At 29.9% G+C, this 17,538-nt stretch overlaps 2 protein-coding genes and 1 non-coding gene across 3 annotated transcripts; 2 read left to right on the plus strand and 1 right to left on the minus strand.

Annotated features, from left to right (window-relative positions):
• The first annotated feature begins 4,814 nt into the window (after positions 1–4,814).
• TRNAG-CCC (transfer RNA glycine (anticodon CCC)) lies at positions 4,815–4,885 on the plus strand. The gene has a single exon. It is a non-coding gene; the product is annotated as a tRNA-Gly (tRNA).
• Positions 4,886–6,173: 1,288 nt separating this feature from the next.
• Positions 6,174–14,275, plus strand: LOC108333548 (protein disulfide-isomerase 5-4). The gene is made up of 15 exons (XM_017569012.1): positions 6,174–6,428; positions 7,744–7,834; positions 7,975–8,069; positions 8,632–8,689; positions 9,320–9,504; positions 9,653–9,710; positions 10,121–10,161; positions 10,252–10,326; positions 11,541–11,597; positions 12,049–12,115; positions 12,259–12,402; positions 12,678–12,899; positions 13,613–13,765; positions 13,852–13,929; positions 14,009–14,275. Exons 1-15 carry the CDS (start codon positions 6,388–6,390, stop codon positions 14,084–14,086), a joined length of 1,443 nt encoding a protein of 480 aa, XP_017424501.1. The 5' UTR covers positions 6,174–6,387; the 3' UTR covers positions 14,087–14,275.
• An 846-nt stretch (positions 14,276–15,121) lies between these two features.
• On the minus strand, positions 15,122–16,711 carry LOC108333339 (early nodulin-like protein 1). Its single transcript, XM_017568752.2, has 2 exons — positions 16,442–16,711; positions 15,122–15,931 (listed from the first exon to the last, which is right to left on the minus strand). Exons 1-2 carry the CDS (start codon positions 16,638–16,640, stop codon positions 15,408–15,410), a joined length of 723 nt encoding a protein of 240 aa, XP_017424241.1. The 5' UTR covers positions 16,641–16,711; the 3' UTR covers positions 15,122–15,407.
• Between the last annotated feature and the right edge of the window lie 827 nt (positions 16,712–17,538).

Consider the following 17,538-nt stretch of genomic DNA (forward strand, 5'->3'; position numbering starts at 1 on the left):
CTCCTCCAAACTCCCTCAAGTGAACAAAACGTAAGTGTGAGAGTCTTTTCACATTTGGTTCACTCTCTCTTAATTCTGACTTTGACCTTTAGTTGAATCGTCATTTTATCTTAAGAGAACACACTTTCCTGAAACACTTACTAAAATTACTTTCAATACAGAAAAATCACAAATTAAAATTCTTCATTTTTTGGATAGACTGGATACTAATAATGAGATAATCCATATAAGAGGTTATAATGTTAGATTCTATCTAAAATCTTAAAATAATAAATTTATAGGTTTTCTTCTTTTTATTTATCAAATCTTCTCTTTTATACGAAGTACCTTCCTCATATCTTTTATTAAACCAATACAAATAAGTTATTTTCTATCTAAGACAAAAATGATTAATTTATTTAAAATAATTAATCATAAAAATGTCAATTTTTCATTAATTAAATAAGTTAACTCGAAATTTGAATAAAGATATAAAATGTAAAGATATATGAAAAATGAAACAAAAGTGAATAATACCTTGTGTCTAAAAAACTGAATATATATAAATTAAAAAAAAAATCTTTTTCAAGTTAAACTCCTCAGAGCTCAACAACTATAAAGAAAAAGAATTAAATAGAAAAATAACTATATTTTTTTTAGGTAATAGATGTATCAAAATTATAAAGAAAACATATACTATTTTTCTTTCTTTAATGGTTTAATTGATTTCTTTGTCCCTAGTTTGGGTGTAGTGTGTCAAGTTCGTCCACCCTTTTAAAAAAAAATTCAATTTCGTTCAAACGTGGTTTAAAAGTAACGGGGTTAACTTTTTTTCTCTCTCCTTTACTTTTCTGTGCAAAGCAGTTCTTTATCAGTACTTTATCCTCTGCACCTCTAGATAAATAATAAAAAATAAATGATTGTATCCTATTTAAACTTTTAATATTATATAAATATATACTACTTGTTTTCTAAGTTTATATATAAAATTGCACGGTCAATTTTGTTTATAATATAGATTTATTTAATTATTAAAACAATATTTTAGAGATTAATTATTTTATGATAATGAAAGGTGTTTTAAAACTTGCACTGCAGTAATGTTATTAATTATTTTATTATAGAGTAATTTAAAATTTAATTGAATTCATTAGATTATATTATAAATACGAAGGAAATTAAAGTTTTAATTTAAAATTTAATTGAATTCATTAGATTATATTATAAATACGAAGGAAAATACACAATTTAACATCTACTTGATTGTAAGACGAAAAAAAAATATATTTTGTTATATTTTGTGATACAATTTTCTTAAATGTTTTTTAAAAGATAAAATTCATTTCAACTGATGTTTTATCATACAATTTTTTTAATTATATTTGAAAAATATTTTATAAATAAAAACTTATATATTTTTATTTTTTATTTTATATGATTTCATTTGTTATGTAAAATAGTATCATCTAAAGTTAAATTAGAATAAAAAATGTTTAATTATATAAAATTAATCATTTTAAATTAAAGTTTAATTATAATAGAATGTCCACTATTACTTTTAATTTTAAATTAATTTCTTTTTAACGGGATGAATGATGATGAGAAAGCCATAGCCAAGGGTTGGTTGGTTCACCCAGTGCTTCGAGCTTGAAGACGATGAATGAGGTTTGGATTTGAAATCAAATAAAAAAATTATTTGATGAATTCAATTAAATTTTAAATTACTCTATAATAAAATAATTAATAACGTTACTGCAGTGCAAGTTTTAAAACACCTTTCATTATCATAAAATAATTAATCTCTAAAATATTGTTTTAATAATTAAATAAATCTATGTTATAAACAAAATTGACCGTGCAATTTTATATATAAACTTAGAAAACAAGTAGTATATATTTATATAATATTAAAAGTTTAAATAGGATACAATCATTTATTTTTTATTATTTATCCAGAGGTGCAGAGGATAAAGTACTGATAAAGAACTGCTTTGCACAGAAAAGTAAAGGAGAGAGAAAAAAAGTTAACCCCGTTAGTCTGTATTTAACGGAAAGGACTTGATTGAAGCAAATTTTACCACGTGGACGAAATTGAAACTTTTAAACCACGTTTGAACGAAATTGAAATTTTTTTAAAAGGGTGGACGAACTTGACACACTACACCCAAACTAGGGACAAAGAAAGCAATTAAACCTTCTTTAATCTTCTATATTTTTTCCCTTTCTCCGAAGGTTTTCTCTTCCTCTTTCATTTCGCTCAATTACCAGTGTAGGTTAAGAACGTATGTAATAAAACTTAATAATGCAAATTATATTTGTTATATATATATATATAATTTATTTATCTATTGGAGATTAAGAAAAAAAAGCATAAAATTTTAAATTTAAAAGTAAATTTAAATTGCTTAGAATTCACTTTTTACATCAAATACTATCACAATCATATTTAAACTAATGTTATACCAAAATAAACTTTTAGGATAACATTTCAAGATTTAAATATTAAATTTAATAAACCTATGTTCTTTTAAAATTTTATTATTAAGAAAATAGTCATATTTCAAGTTTATTTGTTACGTACGCTGGTTCCTTGACTGACAATTATTGTAGTAAGACAAATCGTCATTAAATCTGCAATCTACAATATTAATTTTATATTTTAGATGGTATAATTTGAAATATAAAAATATAACATTTTCTAAATAATAGTATTTTTAAACTTCTAACACTAGAAATATTTAATCAGTATAAATTAAAAAAAAAAAACTTAACTTTCGACTACTTCTATATTTTTCTTACTGCTAGTGGTTTGATTACTTTTAACTATATATAGGTGTATTGTTGAAAAAAAATGGCTTAAAAAATTGAAATAACTACTTTTGGAGAAAAGAAATAAAATGTTAAAAACTATTTTGGATTCAGATGATAATTTATTGGTTGAAATATTCCGTTGATTTTTATATTTATTAGAAAATCTCATATTTTCATATTCCTACATCTCAATTTATTCTTATTTTTTAAAATATGTAAAAATTAAACCTATTTTCATATATTTTATGAAACTGCATTTAGACATAATAAGATAAAAATATGTATGAAAGAACATGTTATTTCTTTTCTAAAAGTAGTATAAATTATGTGTTTATTGTTCTTTTTATTTTTATTATAAAAAAATTATATTAGAAATTTCACGTATCAATTAAAAATAAAATCAATTTATATAATATAAATCAATACAAACATTTTATATTTTAGAAAATTGAGTTAGACTTAAAAAAAAAATTTATTAAGAAATCACAATTACATAAACCATCTTTCAACACCTCCGTAAAAATAATTTTTCTTTACATCATCTTCACGTATCTTCATCTTATCACCCAACATCACATTCAACACAACTATTTAAAAATCTCATCACTTACAGTGTGTTCACTTAAATGGAAAACTCTGTTCAAGAGAAATTTCGAGCGACAATTTACGAGATATTCGTGTTCGTTTCGAATGATTAACGAGGAAGAAATTGAGATGATTTGTGAGATTGATGCCTTTTTGATATCTCGCTGAAATGCGATGATTTGAGCTGATTTATTGAGAAATGACATCCTTACCCTCAGCTTTTTCGTCATATGCCATCACTTTTTGTTTGAAATAACTCATGCCAAATTAAAGTATTCGATTCCAAGTAATCTATTTCAGCGTGTAGAAGATATAAAAGTGGAAGCTGTATTTGATTCTGTGTGGATGGATTCGGTTCCATCATGTTTTGTGTTGCAGCATATTTGGTTCCAGCTTGGGATTGGGTTCCATAGCCTTGAAAATTGCTTCAGCACCTCGTATTCGGTTACGAGACTGGGTGTAACCGAATACACTGCTTCATACTTGATTGCACTGTCCAGTGCAAGAGATCTTCGTTTTGATGGCTATCTCACTTGTTTCTTTGGTTTTGCAGGTGAAAGAAGGACCAGTGCGCGTTGTGGAGGGGGTTAACCGTAGAGGATTTAATCAAGAAGAGAAAACCTAGTTACTCTGTATTACGGTTATTAAAAAAGAAAAGAGATTGGGGAAATATTTTGCCCTACGCGACCCTAATCTAGGTTTGTTTCTGAAGGAGAAGAGTGTGCGAAGACAAAGGAAAGTGAAAGAAACACTGCCGTAAGCTTCATCAAGCCAACCCAAATATGATGCGTGAAAAGAAAAGAAAACCCCAATGAAAAAAGGAAATTAAATTTAGGGTTTCCTCCTAACATATTCAATTAGGATAAAAAAAATAACAAAAAAAATAACAAAAAATAATTATTAAACGAAATCCTAAATGCTATTGCTAAATTATATAAATCTCTTTCTCGCTCTCTTTCTCCATAATTGTAAAGAAACTAAAATAAAATAAAAAAACAATCAGTGACATGCTAAATTATTTTTGTACAACATTAGAATTATTTTTAATAATTAATGTTAATTTTTACTCTTTATAAACTCATTTTATAATTAAATATAACATTAACAAATATAATTTTATATTACATTAATATCTAGAGGTATTTTGGTAATTTTCAAGTTCTATCTATTAAACAAATTTTTTTTATCTATCACATCAATCAAATCTTATTCTAATTCTCATAAATTTTATTTCCAAATTCACTCTCAATTATCTCCAAATCCACTCAAAAAACAACAAAAAAAAAATTACTCTTAAATCCATTTAATCACTCTTTCATAAATCATTTCAAGTGAACATTTTACTTCTTACACTGCTCTTTCTTCTTCCATTCACCGAACAAATCACGCTCCTTCAGTTTTAATGTCTTTACTATAAAACCTCGATTACATTTTCAAAAGCGCATCTGGTGTAGTGGTATCATAGTACCCTCCCACGGTACTGACCGGGGTTCGATTCCCCGGATGCGCAATTTAGTATATTTTGTCTTTTTTAATTTAATTTTACTCTAAGCATGCCTATGATCGAACTACTCCTGTGTCACCACGGAGAGACATCCTAGCTCCAGACATGTAATGGATTTTAATATTTCATATGTTTTTTCACTAAATAATTCGCATCTCTCTCATATAGTAAAACTATTTATTAAAAAATTATGAGGAATGTGAGTGATATTCATTAAAATAAGTGAATTGCTTAAAATTATAGAGATATGAATGCGACTTTACGAAAAAAAAATATTAAAATTAGAAGAAATATGATTGATATTTATTATAATTTTAATCATAGTTTTAAATAAGATTAGATTTTCTAAACTATTTTTGGTATATTTATCTAAAATAAAATCCATTCGATCAGTTGAGTATATTTTGTCAATGTTTTTTTCTGTTTCTCTTCATTAGCTTCTTTTTTTTTAACTTTGTCAACACACGTGATAGAATAAAAAAAAAACATTTATGAATAGAGTATAATAAAATAAACGCAACATAATATGGTAAATTAAGATTGTTTTTTTTTGTTTTAAAAATAAGTCAAATTTTGTTTCCTCTTCTCCTTTTCCTTTATCTTCTTCCTCTCTTTGATTTTCTTCTTCCTTGTGTCTCATAGTTATAACTATGCATAGCATTATAGATCATATGAAAAAGATTGCAAAATAAAAAGTCTCTCTCTCACTAAAATCCCAATCTTAATAATGTTGACTGAAAACAGTAGTTGACCCTTAATCTTTTATACTTTTTGCACATATCTTAATGATGATAGTGCAAACCTCCACCCTTTGCCTGATTGGCTGAATAAAAAGGAGGCTATTAAAGAACAATTATGCCAATGATAATTACAATACTCCTTTGTAATAAATCCACCATCAATAGTTTTAGAAATTAAAATATTCAATAATCAAACTATAATGAAAGTATAAATTAGGATATTAAAATTATAACAATGTGTTTATTTAAGAAATTATATATATATGCATATAAATAAATACATGCGTATAAAAATAGTAAGGCATTCTAAAGTTTCAACTACTACACACCATTACAAAGGAAAAAAGGAAACGTATAAGATTTTGAAGTTTGTTACAAGGTATTCCAAATTTAGTCATCTTTTATTTTGTGAATTTTTATACTTTTTTTTGTAAAGGTGTTTCCTTATACTATTTTATTCGTGAAAAGTACTGAACGTAGTATTATCACTGATTTAAAATAAAAATGAAAATAAAATATAATTTTTTTTGTGCGCAAACTGAGTGAGAGAGACAGAGTGCGCGGAGTTTTAGTTAGTATTGAACGAAAACTCAACGGAAAAGCTAACAGTTGAAGCTCCTTCTCCTTCGATCTATTACCAATACATTTCCATTTGCAATCTCAAATCTCAATCCTTTGGGATTTGAGCTTTCTTCTATTCTCCTCTTCATCTATCCTCCTCTTTCATTTTCCTTTCCATTTTCAGTGAAATTTCGCTTTCTCGCAACCATGATTTCCTCCAGCAAACTCAAATCAGTGGATTTTTACAGGTTAGAATCTCCCTCTCTACGTATCTATCTCTCTTTTCTTTTCTTCCACAATCGTGCATTTCGTGTTTTTGGATCACCTTGTTTGTTCAATCTATCTATACGTTGAATGCACGTGAAAATCTTCAGCTGCAATGCCGGTGGCTCCGTTAATTTGACCGTAAACTTGTAGTTACCGACTGATTCATATAATGATTATTACTCTTTCTGTTATTCCCTCAATCATCTCTATGTGTGTTTTTTTTTTCGTGGCATTTAACTCTGTTTTTGGTGTAGCGGTAAATCAATTCAATTCGTTTTGCTTCTGTTATGCATTTGGAAAATGTTTTAGAAGCTGTTGCAATCGCAGTTTCGTCGTTTTCCTTGATATATGGAATATTATTGATAAATGTGACAGATGCGGCCTCAATTGTGGTTGTGGACACTCCGGAAACCTTACATTGCGGTTAACATGGTCGCGGACTTATTTGTGAGTTGTGTGTGATTCAGGGAAATTTACAGCATAAGAGAACGTTGATGCGGTATTTAATCAGTGTGTGTATATGCAAAAATGGATATTAGTGAATGGGGATTTAGTTTTGAATCTTGTTTGGAATGTGCAGTGACCACTTCCAAGATGTTGAGGATATGGATAGTCCAAATGGATATGTCTTTATTAATAAAGACTTTTTATATGCATGAACCTTGTCAACATGTTTCACTTCATATACACGTATAAGGAATCAAGTGTTTTTAATTTTTATTAGCAAAGCTTCTGGATTTTATTGGTGAGTTTAATTTTGAGATATTATACTATGAACCATGTGCTATCATCTCCGAGAAAATATTGAATGTTTTTACCGGTAGGGAGAAGCCTTTTGAAGTACTGTGATGTGATACATCGATGCCTACTGAAAGTGCTAAATGTTTTATTTACGAGAAATGGTGGTATATGTAGTCCACTTAGTGTTTTTATTTCTTTCTTGTTTTTACAAACATTTAGAAAATAGTCATTTTGCTTTCTAAGTTCAATCCTATTTTCAAATATGTGTACAAAACGCTGAAAACAAGATTTTTTTTTGTTTTCGTTGTTTCTTATGTAAATCTTTGGAAACATAAAATAAAGTAAAAACAAAGTGTTAATGTTGTGATTATTTGTTGAAAACTTGGAAGCAATAAACAAGAAAAAATGGCATGTTATTCTTTGAGAGAGAGTGGAATAAGAAATTAAATTACTCAAGTAAAAGCATTCAAATTATATAGGGGAAGATTTGTGAATGCACGTAACATTGTCCTTTTGCTGATAAATATGTGCCTACTGTTTGTCTTCTGTCTGCAGAAAAATCCCTAGAGATTTAACCGAGGCTTCAGTATCAGGAGCAGGGTTATCCATAATAGCAGCTCTCTGCATGGTGTTTTTGTTTGGAATGGTTTGTAGCTTTTACCACTAATGTTTATGTTTATCACATGTGAAGCCTTCATGCATGTGTTCTAGGATTGATATTAGGTCTCATGCTTCAATTTGGTTGTCAAAATTCATATTGATTTATTACATGCAACTGTGTTGCAGGAACTTAATAGTTATTTGTCTGTCAGCACCGCTACATCTGTTATTGTTGACAAGAGTAGTGATGGGGACTATTTACGTATAGATTTCAATATGAGGTAAAAGGCTAAATAGGCTTTTTCTATGTTTGTATATATAGCTTCATTTTTTCTCCCACATGGACTTCGTACAGCGTAGAACTTGTGCTGCATGATATTTGTACCATCACTCTTGTTATCAAGAATGCGTGTAACTCTCCACTTAAAAATCTACAAAGGGCACCTCTTAGGAGTTTGATAACTTAATCATTAAAAATTTGGTTAATTTGTTAAAGAAAATGAATTGTAATTTGACTTCTTAATAGAAAGAAATTATTTCCTTCGACAGGTTTACTTACCTATTATTTTTCATATAGTATACCTCTTTCTTCCTTTCAAACTGGATTTGAAGCTGTAAAACTGGGACCCTGTTTTAATTATTTTTATACATTTGAAATCAAAGATTGCCGTTGTGATAATTGTGTTTTATATGTTTCATGATTTTTCTGAGTTTGTATTACTTGTTCAATTCATATAGCAACTATAGCTATTTATCGTATTCTTCTTACTATGTATGACTGTTTATGAACTTTTCTGCTCTCTATATATTGTTTCTTGCTGATGGCTTCAATTTATATTGTAGTTTTCCTGCCCTTTCTTGTGAGTTTGCAGCGGTTGATGTGAGTGATGTGCTGGGCACAGTAAGTTTCTATTATTTTCTTTTGATCATCTCTTACAAAAAAACTTTTATGCTTCTGGTTTTAGAAATTTTACTTTGGTTTTTGATTAGTTAATTAAATGTGTCATAGTCTCCCTGAGTTTACCATAGTACTGTAGCAAAAAAAAAAATTAAAATCTCCAAGTATTTATTAGTTCCATTTGTTTAACGTAATAAGTTCATATGTATTCATTAAAATTGAGTAGCAAAGAATTGGCTAAACATGAGTATGCTATTCACGGAAGATACATTGTATAATTTTGTGAATTCAGACCTAAGGAACCTGTAATTAACCACTAGAAAAAGTTCATTGAATCTTGTAGAAATTTCAGTGTTATTAAATGAAGATGCCTTTAACCTTCAGAACATTTGTTCATCAATAGATTTTCAAAATTCTATATGCCATGTTTTCCCTTTAAATGTGAATCCAGTGCACTGAAATATAACAAGTACTTCAAATAGATCTATTACTTCTTTTCGCACTATTCCTTATATTCCGAATGACAAAATCCTCATCTTTTTATGAATTGTATGTGAAACCTGTGCTTTAATTCCTTCTTGTCTCTGTTTGTTGATATTTCCTTGTCCTTAATTTTCGACCTCTTGTTTTCAGAACAGGCTGAATCTAACAAAAACAATTCGCAAGTTTTCTATTGATTCAAATTTAAGAACCACTGGTCACGAGTACCATTCAGAACCAGCTACTACCAACATAAAGCACGATAATGAAGTACATGAAGAATCCATTGGAGGTTCTCTTGAACTCACAACAGATAATTTTGATAAATATGCTCACCAGTAAGTGGGTTAATCAAGAAATTCATTCATTTTTTGTTGTTTTTTGTAGTTTCAGCTATACTAGAGATGAATAGTTCTTTCTCTCTGGTGTCTGGGACTGAACAATATTTTTGTACCATTAACCCCATTCTGAATAACCTTTTGGCAGGTTTCCAGTTACAGTTGTTAATTTTTATGCTCCTTGGTGTTATTGGAGTCAAAGATTGGTAATTATTTTATCTTCATTTATTGTTCCTCATTAGTTCAACAAATAAGGGGTTCCTCGTTTCTTTATTGTTGCCTAAATACATTAACTTTTCTATTTCTATTATCAATAACTTTTATCCCTTAAGAAATAATCGTTCGGTTAAGTAAGTAGGGGTAAGGGCTAATTTGAATGTTTACTGCAATGCAACCTCATCATCAAATACACTTTAACGGTGACTAATGCAACTTCATGCTGCAGAAACCTAAATGATATGCCATTCAAAGGGTGTAAGTGTTGCATAGTGCATGTAATTTGCATATATAAGATGATTGATGAATTACTAAATTGTGATAAAAAAAATCATGTAGAAGTTGTTCTGTTTAACGTTTAAGTTTTTGTGTGACACTTTCGTCATCTATTTCCTTTCAGAAACCTTCATGGGAAAAAGCATCTAAAATAATTAGAGAGAGGTACTTCAATTTTTACAGTGCTTTCCTCGGTCCTAGAGATTAGACTTTTATAATTTGATGTCTTATCTGTACGATTGCTTTTTTGTGAAGATATGATCCAGAAACGGATGGTCGTATTGTTATGGGGAGGGTAGATTGCACTCAAAATGGAGAATTGTGCCGGAGGTACCCCTTTTTTAAGAACGTTTCTTACTTGCAGCTGATTATCTCCTTGATTTTTATGTAGTGTTTATTGATAATTTAGGTTTTCTATCGTTCATAATTTGACTGAATCGTATGTAAATGATTTTTTAAGTTTTACCGTGGCTGAAAGTACAGAGATAATATATTTGTAATAAAGGGATTACGCTGATGGATTGGGGAAAACGATGACTATAGATTAAACTTTCCGCCGAAGAAAATAGGGAATAACTCATTGTTTGAAAACTCACGTAAATTAGAGATACAATAAAAAAAATATAGTATATAAATGTGAGATAAGTTCCACGTTACAAAAAGTTTTATAAGATTGAATTAAAATTAAATTATAAATAAATTAAATATTTTTATGTCCAAATTTTTGCTGAAAAAGATGTTATCTAAATATATATCCAAAATATGATATATTACAAGCTGATTTTCTATAGTTAAATTAAGTTTAAAGCTCAAAATTTAAGACTAGACATCTCGCATTGTTCCCCTAGGGTTTGAGTACTGTGGACGATGTGCAAAAAAATTATGTGTAGGCATTGATTTTTCAATTTTACCAAACTTAAAATGTGCTTTTCATCGATTAGTCTTACCCATCACTCATACTTGCTATTACTTAGGGGGCAATTAAGGCAGTGGGATGGATTTTTAAAAATCGATGAAATAGAGAGCAATAGAAGGATTTGAAAAAATTAAATATCAAACATTGAATTGAAATTAGATGAATTATGAGTCTACCAACCACAATAGAGAGCGGGGACAGGGAAAAAAGAGAGGGGACAATAATCTCTTTAAATCTTAACTATTTGATGTGTTACATGTCTTGATATGATCACAAATCCTAGAGCTCTATCCCTTAGTTAGACTAATCATATTCCTACTATGTGAGAACCAATTCTAAAAGACTATCAAAGATATGATCAGGATAGCGTTGGATATTTCCATATAGTGTAACAAAGATATTCGTTCTTTTGTCATATTATGTAATGTATTCTTTCGTTGCATCCGGGAGATTAGAGAATCATGTTAAGTTCGTGGATTATGACCAGAAAATCTTATGATATAGGTTTATAGATATGAGCTTAGCTTACTATAATGATGGAGATGAGCTTTGACCAGAAAAGCGTTTGTTATTTTTGCTGACTTTTCTATTTTTCCTTGTCTATTTTGGTATTCATTCCAATATCCAGCCATCATGTACAAGGGTATCCTTCAATTCGTATCTTTCGAAAAGGAAGTGATGTGAGGTAATAATGCAAGATCTCTTTTTACAGTTTTCTTTTTGGGAAACATACTTCATGCGATTTTTGAGGTATTATATGCTTGTTTATTTGCTCAAATCTTGTCTAGAACGAGAATAATGATCAAATGCCAACAATGGTAATGATAGAAAATTTGGGAGAATGCAGGGATGTTTGTTTGGAATAGGTGGACCAGCTTAACTATAGAAGGAAGATCATATGGTAATTTGTGATGTGAGTCATGTCCTATATAGTAATGATGAAAGGTAGCTTGGTGCTGCTGCTGACACTTTCCTTCTTGAAAGTCGTAGCAGTGAATAATTCTATCTGTAGGCAATCTCAATTCAACGAAATCTACACGATTGAACATTTGGAATATTGAACCTCTTTGGTCTGTGATTTGGGTTTTAAAGTTTTAGTTTCTGATCATATCTAGTCATCTTTTCTCCTATTTCAGGAGTGACCATGGACATCATGAGCACGAGTCCTATTACGGTGATCGCGACACAGATAGCCTAGTCAAGGTAAACATATATAGTTTAAAAATTAGCATTATATGCTTTGAGTTTAACATGAAAGAGTCCAGACAAAGCCTTTTAATGTAATTGAACATCACCTCTTTACCATTAGAGTGAAACATACCTGATATGAAGTATCTCACCTGCAGACCATGGACAATTTAGTGGCGTCTCTTCCTTCAGAATCTCAGAAGTTAAGTTTGGGGGATAAATCCACTTTTGCGTCACATACAAAAAGACCAGCACCATCAGCTGGGGGATGTAGAATTGAAGGATATGTGCGTGTTAAGAAGGTATACTTCTGTATGGTTAAATTAACCTACTGCAATGTAAAAAAACTCCAGTACTTTCGTGTTTTAAGTGCGAGGATGAACTAACATTCACAATGCTCTGGAAATAACTGACACATTAGGTCCTACCTAGTTTTTAAATTGTCTTTTTGCCTTTAATAGAAGCTATTGTTTTTAATATTGAAATAATAAAAAATTGTACAGGGGATATGACCTCCTGTTCTTTTAAAAAATATACATATATTATGCTGAAACATAAGCTATTTTGCTCTCTGCAGGTTCCTGGAAACTTAATCATCTCAGCTAGATCCGATGCCCATTCCTTTGATGCTTCCCAAATGAACATGTCACATGTCATAAACCACTTATCTTTTGGAAGGAAAGTGTCACCTAGGGTTATGAGTGATGTGAAGCGCTTGATACCTTACGTAGGTAGCAGTCATGACAGGCTGAATGGCCTGTCATTTATCAACACACGGGATTTAGGAGCAAATGTTACTGTAAGTTAATAGTTAAATAAAAATCCCTACCTCGTTAACTTTTTTATTTGAGAATGTGACTTTTTATGGTTTGTATCAGCATATTTGATTATTAATGTAGAAGTTATATAGACCTGCATCTGCCAGAGTAAGATGCGGTAGATATAGGTTGCCCAGGGCGTGATGAAGTTCTATTCATTTTTTAGACTATAATACATATTGTTCCCTATAAATTGCATTCCAGCATTTCTCCTTCACTCATAATCTGGAATTTTTTTATACACTACTGACTGCTGCTAGACTTCTAGAATAAAATATACAGAAATAAATAAAAGCTTTACTCTCCTATGCATGGTGAAGTTATATCATTGATTTCTAAAGGGCTCTAATCTTTAACCTTCTTAACTCTTTGTTTTGCTATCTAAAATGTGGGAACTTGTTGAACGTATATGTGTTTGAATTTTTGCATGCATCTGTAATCTGTGAAGCATCCAAAAGGATAACAAATGAAAAAAAAAAGCAATATGGAGGTGGAGGCAATAAATCCATTTACAAGTTCCTTCATTAGTTGTTAATATCCTCAGAGATAACACAACTTCTAATAGAATCTAATCTTTTGGTGACTTTAGACATGGTTATTACCTTCATGGATGTTTGATAACTACAGAAAATATGAGCGCATTTCCGATGCTTGGAGATTGATTTACACATTTATCTGATATCTGTGGCTACAGATGGAGCATTACCTTCAGGTAGTTAAAACAGAGGTGATAACAAGAAAAGATTATAAATTAGTTGAGGAGTATGAGTATACAGCGCACAGCAGTGTTGCACAGAGTTTACACATTCCTGTTGCCAAGTTCCATCTTGAGCTCTCCCCCATGCAGGTCTGCAAATGGAGATTATGGATTTGATTAAGTTTCCGCTTTCTTTACAAGTTTAGTTGGTTTACATGATATTTTTTTGTGAGCAGGTCTTAATAACAGAAAATCCGAAGTCCTTTTCTCACTTCCTTACGAATGTCTGTGCTATTATTGGGGGTGTTTTCACGGTTTGTATCTCATATTGTGGTTCAGCCCCTGTATTGTGCTCTATTGGTATGGTTGACGAGTCTTCTCTGTGGTTTTCAGGTTGCTGGAATTTTGGACTCCATTTTGCACAACACTATTAGACTAATGAAAAAAGTTGAGCTTGGCAAAAATTTTTGATAGATAGCTGTTGACAATTTATTATAGCATAGGACTGTTGATTTCGCCAGATCCACTTTAGCGAGGAGGTTTTTTGGCAGATTGTTATCTATGGATCCACCGTAAAGCATACAAATATAATATTGTTTAGTTTTTTATTCAGTTAAACGATAATTACATGGATTGGGAACTCCATAAATACATCATGTATTTGCCTCCACTAATTTTTTGTACTGTTATGATGATAACTTAATGTTGCTATGATATTAGATTATTAATGATTTTGAATGTGAAATTGGGACTAAATTGATCAAATGTTTACCTAAATGGTTAAAATGAACAATTTGACTTGCACCCTGTGCCACCTAAGGGCGTGTTTTGGTTCTACAATATTAGAATACCTAATCTGAAGTTATGAAAAAATGTAATACTTATCCAAAAGTTCCATGCAAGACTACACACAGGACAGGCATAAATTTACGACAGGGATTAATACATTATGTATTAACAATGTTATCACTTAAATGTTCTTTACTGTTTTCGAATGTTAAAATCTTGAGTAAACAGATATATTTCATATTTTATCAAATTATAGAAATTCCATTTTTTTTAAATTTCAATAATTTTCTTTATTTTCAAAAACATTTCATTGTCATTCTCTTTTACATTACATAGGTCTTTAAGTTTATAAAAGAAATCAGTATAATGGTGAAAAAGAAAAGTGGAAGGGTGTGGAAGTCTGATTTGAAAAAATATTATAATATCATTATAATTTATCTACAGTTTTTATCATTTTTCTTTAAATTTTTATTAGTTATTTTAAATAAAATTTAATTTAGCTATTTTTTTATTTATTTTGTATTTATTTTTATGAAATAGTACTATAAATAAGTCTTTTAACTTTTATACTTTATTTATTCAAAATAAAACAACGTTAACTTAATAAATAAATTAATGAAAAAATATAAAGATGTGTTCTTTTAGGATCTCTTAAAACTCCAAAATAAACATCTCCATTAGATACAAACATAGCTATTCTTTATGACTACATTACAATTAAAAATAGCTATACTTTATTTCAAGATCAACATGTATACATCATACTTTTACAACCATCAAATACAAGCACACAAAAGGGTACATGTTTTGTCAGCTTATTTTTCAGTTTTCACAAACAAATATCAAATAGCATCCCAACTTTGGAACAAAGTTCAGTTTAATAACACTGGACTCAAAGTATATAGGAATCCATAAAAGAAAAAAAAAAGAATTTGTGGAAGAAAAAAAAAAGTACAACTAAAAAAATTATACTCAACCACTCATACAACATCATACACTCCACTTACAAAGAAAAAAACAGAACCGAGGCCATGAATAATGCTCCAACAGAACCAGCAAAACTGACCAGGATTGAGGAAGCATCATTGTGAGGAGGAGAAGGAGGAGAAGGCTGATCAGAAACAGGAGCTGGAGCTGGAGCTGGTGTTTGGTTAGAGGGTGGAGATGGTGGAGAAGCAGCCTCTTGCTGAGGAGGTGCTGCCACCGGAGATGGAACTTGTTGCTGAGAAGGTGCTGGGGATGGAGCTACTGATTGTGTTGTAAACTGAGAAGGAGAAGGTGAAGGACTTGTTTGGTTGGTGTATGTGTTTTTGTTGTTCCTGTCGGCCAACACAATCACCACCAGTTTCTCATTTTTGAGACAGTTGTTTTTGTTTCCACTGATGAAGTAGTGAGGCCCTGATTGGCTGAGCTTGATGACTGTGTGGCCGTCTGAGAATTTTTCAGCGTATGCATCAGTGTTGCAACTCTCATAGTCTTTGCTGCTTACTTGAATCACTGAATCTTTGCCAGAAGGGTAATTGAACACTGCAATTGTAATTTGTGTAGTTGAAATATATAACTTCACCCTTTTCAATAACCAGCTACACCATATTTTTTAACTGAAATGATTGATTGTGTCATTTTACTTGTTGCAATCATTTTAGTGTTGAAAAGGGATAGGTAGAACACAATGTTTGAATCCTTTGGATTAGTATAGCATTGTGGTTTAAAAGGCTTTTAAACTTCCAACAGGCAAAGTACAGTTTTATTTATCATAACAGAACTAGGAAGAAAGAAATTTATTGAAAATCATAACTTTTAGTAGGTCTCGTCTCATATTTAACAAGTCTCTCTTAAATGGTAGTTTTCAATAAACTTTAAGCAATATTAAAGTATGTGTTAACAAGATTACGTCACAAAAAGATAGTTTTTTTATCTCATTTGTATCAAAATTTCATTTAATTTAGACCTAGTTAAAAATGCTTCACTTGTTTCCCCTGCCTTCTTGGATTAAAGTTAAAACCAATGAAGACATGCATAAGATTAGAAACTTACCTAAGGAGTCTCCTATTTGAAATCTGCTCTTTTGTGCCCATTGACTATAAGGGTTAGAATTGGGATCACTTGGCAGACTCCAACCCTTTTGGCCTCCGACAATGAATTCATAGGCACGACAGTTGTGCAGCATCAGGAAGAGACAGAACAAGAGCAAGGCATGAAGCACTTCATTTGACCTTAAAATGATGGTAGCCATTGAGAACAGGCAAGTGGGTATTGCACAGCAAATGGTGGAAATGTTGGAGATAGAGGGATGCAATAAACTGGACCAACATCACGGTTTTTGTAGGCATCAGATGCATGTAAACTTTACAAAATGTGGCAGTGAAGCTTTTGAAACTTTTTCTTATTCTCTGCCTCTTTGGGTTACTTTGATTCTGGAGCAAAGCATCAGTTCTCTTTCCTTGTTACGAGTTATTTCTTTCAATCTTTCATGTTAATGTATGAACGTGCATCCATTTATACTTTGCTTATTGGCATCCTACTTTTTTATGTATAAAAATTCTAGAAAAGCTCCCATCATATGTCTTATTTCAATATAACAACTTCACGGAAATTATAATACAGTAATTAAGAGGATTATTGGCTAAGATTTGGTATTAATGAGTAATCAGGAACTTCTAAGATCATGTCTTTTTCAAAATAGTTAGAGGAAGAATGTGTAGCCTTTCAATTTTGGCAAAATTATCTAATTAGTACAAATTTTTGTTTAAAATTATTGAAATTGTATAATTACCAATTTAATTCCCTAATATTACAATATTATCCTATGAATTTTAGAAAAAATGTACTTATTTTTATCATTCAATTTCAAACTATTATGTATGATAATTACCTTTTATTTTATAATAACACATAATCAATAATTAGTTAATTATTTAAAAAATATAAAAAAAAGTACATAAAAGTATATTTTATTTATATTTCTTAAATTAATATACTTTAAAAATAATATACACTTTTATAATACTAATATTTTATACACTACCATTTTATAAAATCATAGTATAGTTTCTGTCTTAGAAAGAATTGTCATAAAAGTTATATCAATACTTTTTATAATTAAATGATTATATAAATATGTGTAAAAATTA

The sequence above is a fragment of the Vigna angularis genome, chromosome 11 (assembly GCF_016808095.1).
Source record: "Vigna angularis cultivar LongXiaoDou No.4 chromosome 11, ASM1680809v1, whole genome shotgun sequence".
NCBI classification, from domain to species: Eukaryota; Viridiplantae; Streptophyta; class Magnoliopsida; order Fabales; family Fabaceae; genus Vigna; species Vigna angularis.

Coding starts and splice junctions, on each gene's coding strand:
- LOC108333339 (XM_017568752.2), bottom strand. CDS start 16,640: ATGGCTACCATCATTTTAAGGTCAAATGAAGTGCTTCATGCCTTGCTC. Junction 15,932..16,441: donor TCAAATAGGAGACTCCTTAG/GTAAGTTTCTAA, acceptor TTACAATTGCAG/TGTTCAATTACCCTTCTGGC.
- LOC108333548 (XM_017569012.1), top strand. CDS start 6,388: ATGATTTCCTCCAGCAAACTCAAATCAGTGGATTTTTACAG. Junction 10,327..11,540: donor AATGGAGAATTGTGCCGGAG/GTACCCCTTTTT, acceptor TCCAATATCCAG/CCATCATGTACAAGGGTATC. Junction 13,930..14,008: donor TTATTGGGGGTGTTTTCACG/GTTTGTATCTCA, acceptor TGTGGTTTTCAG/GTTGCTGGAATTTTGGACTC.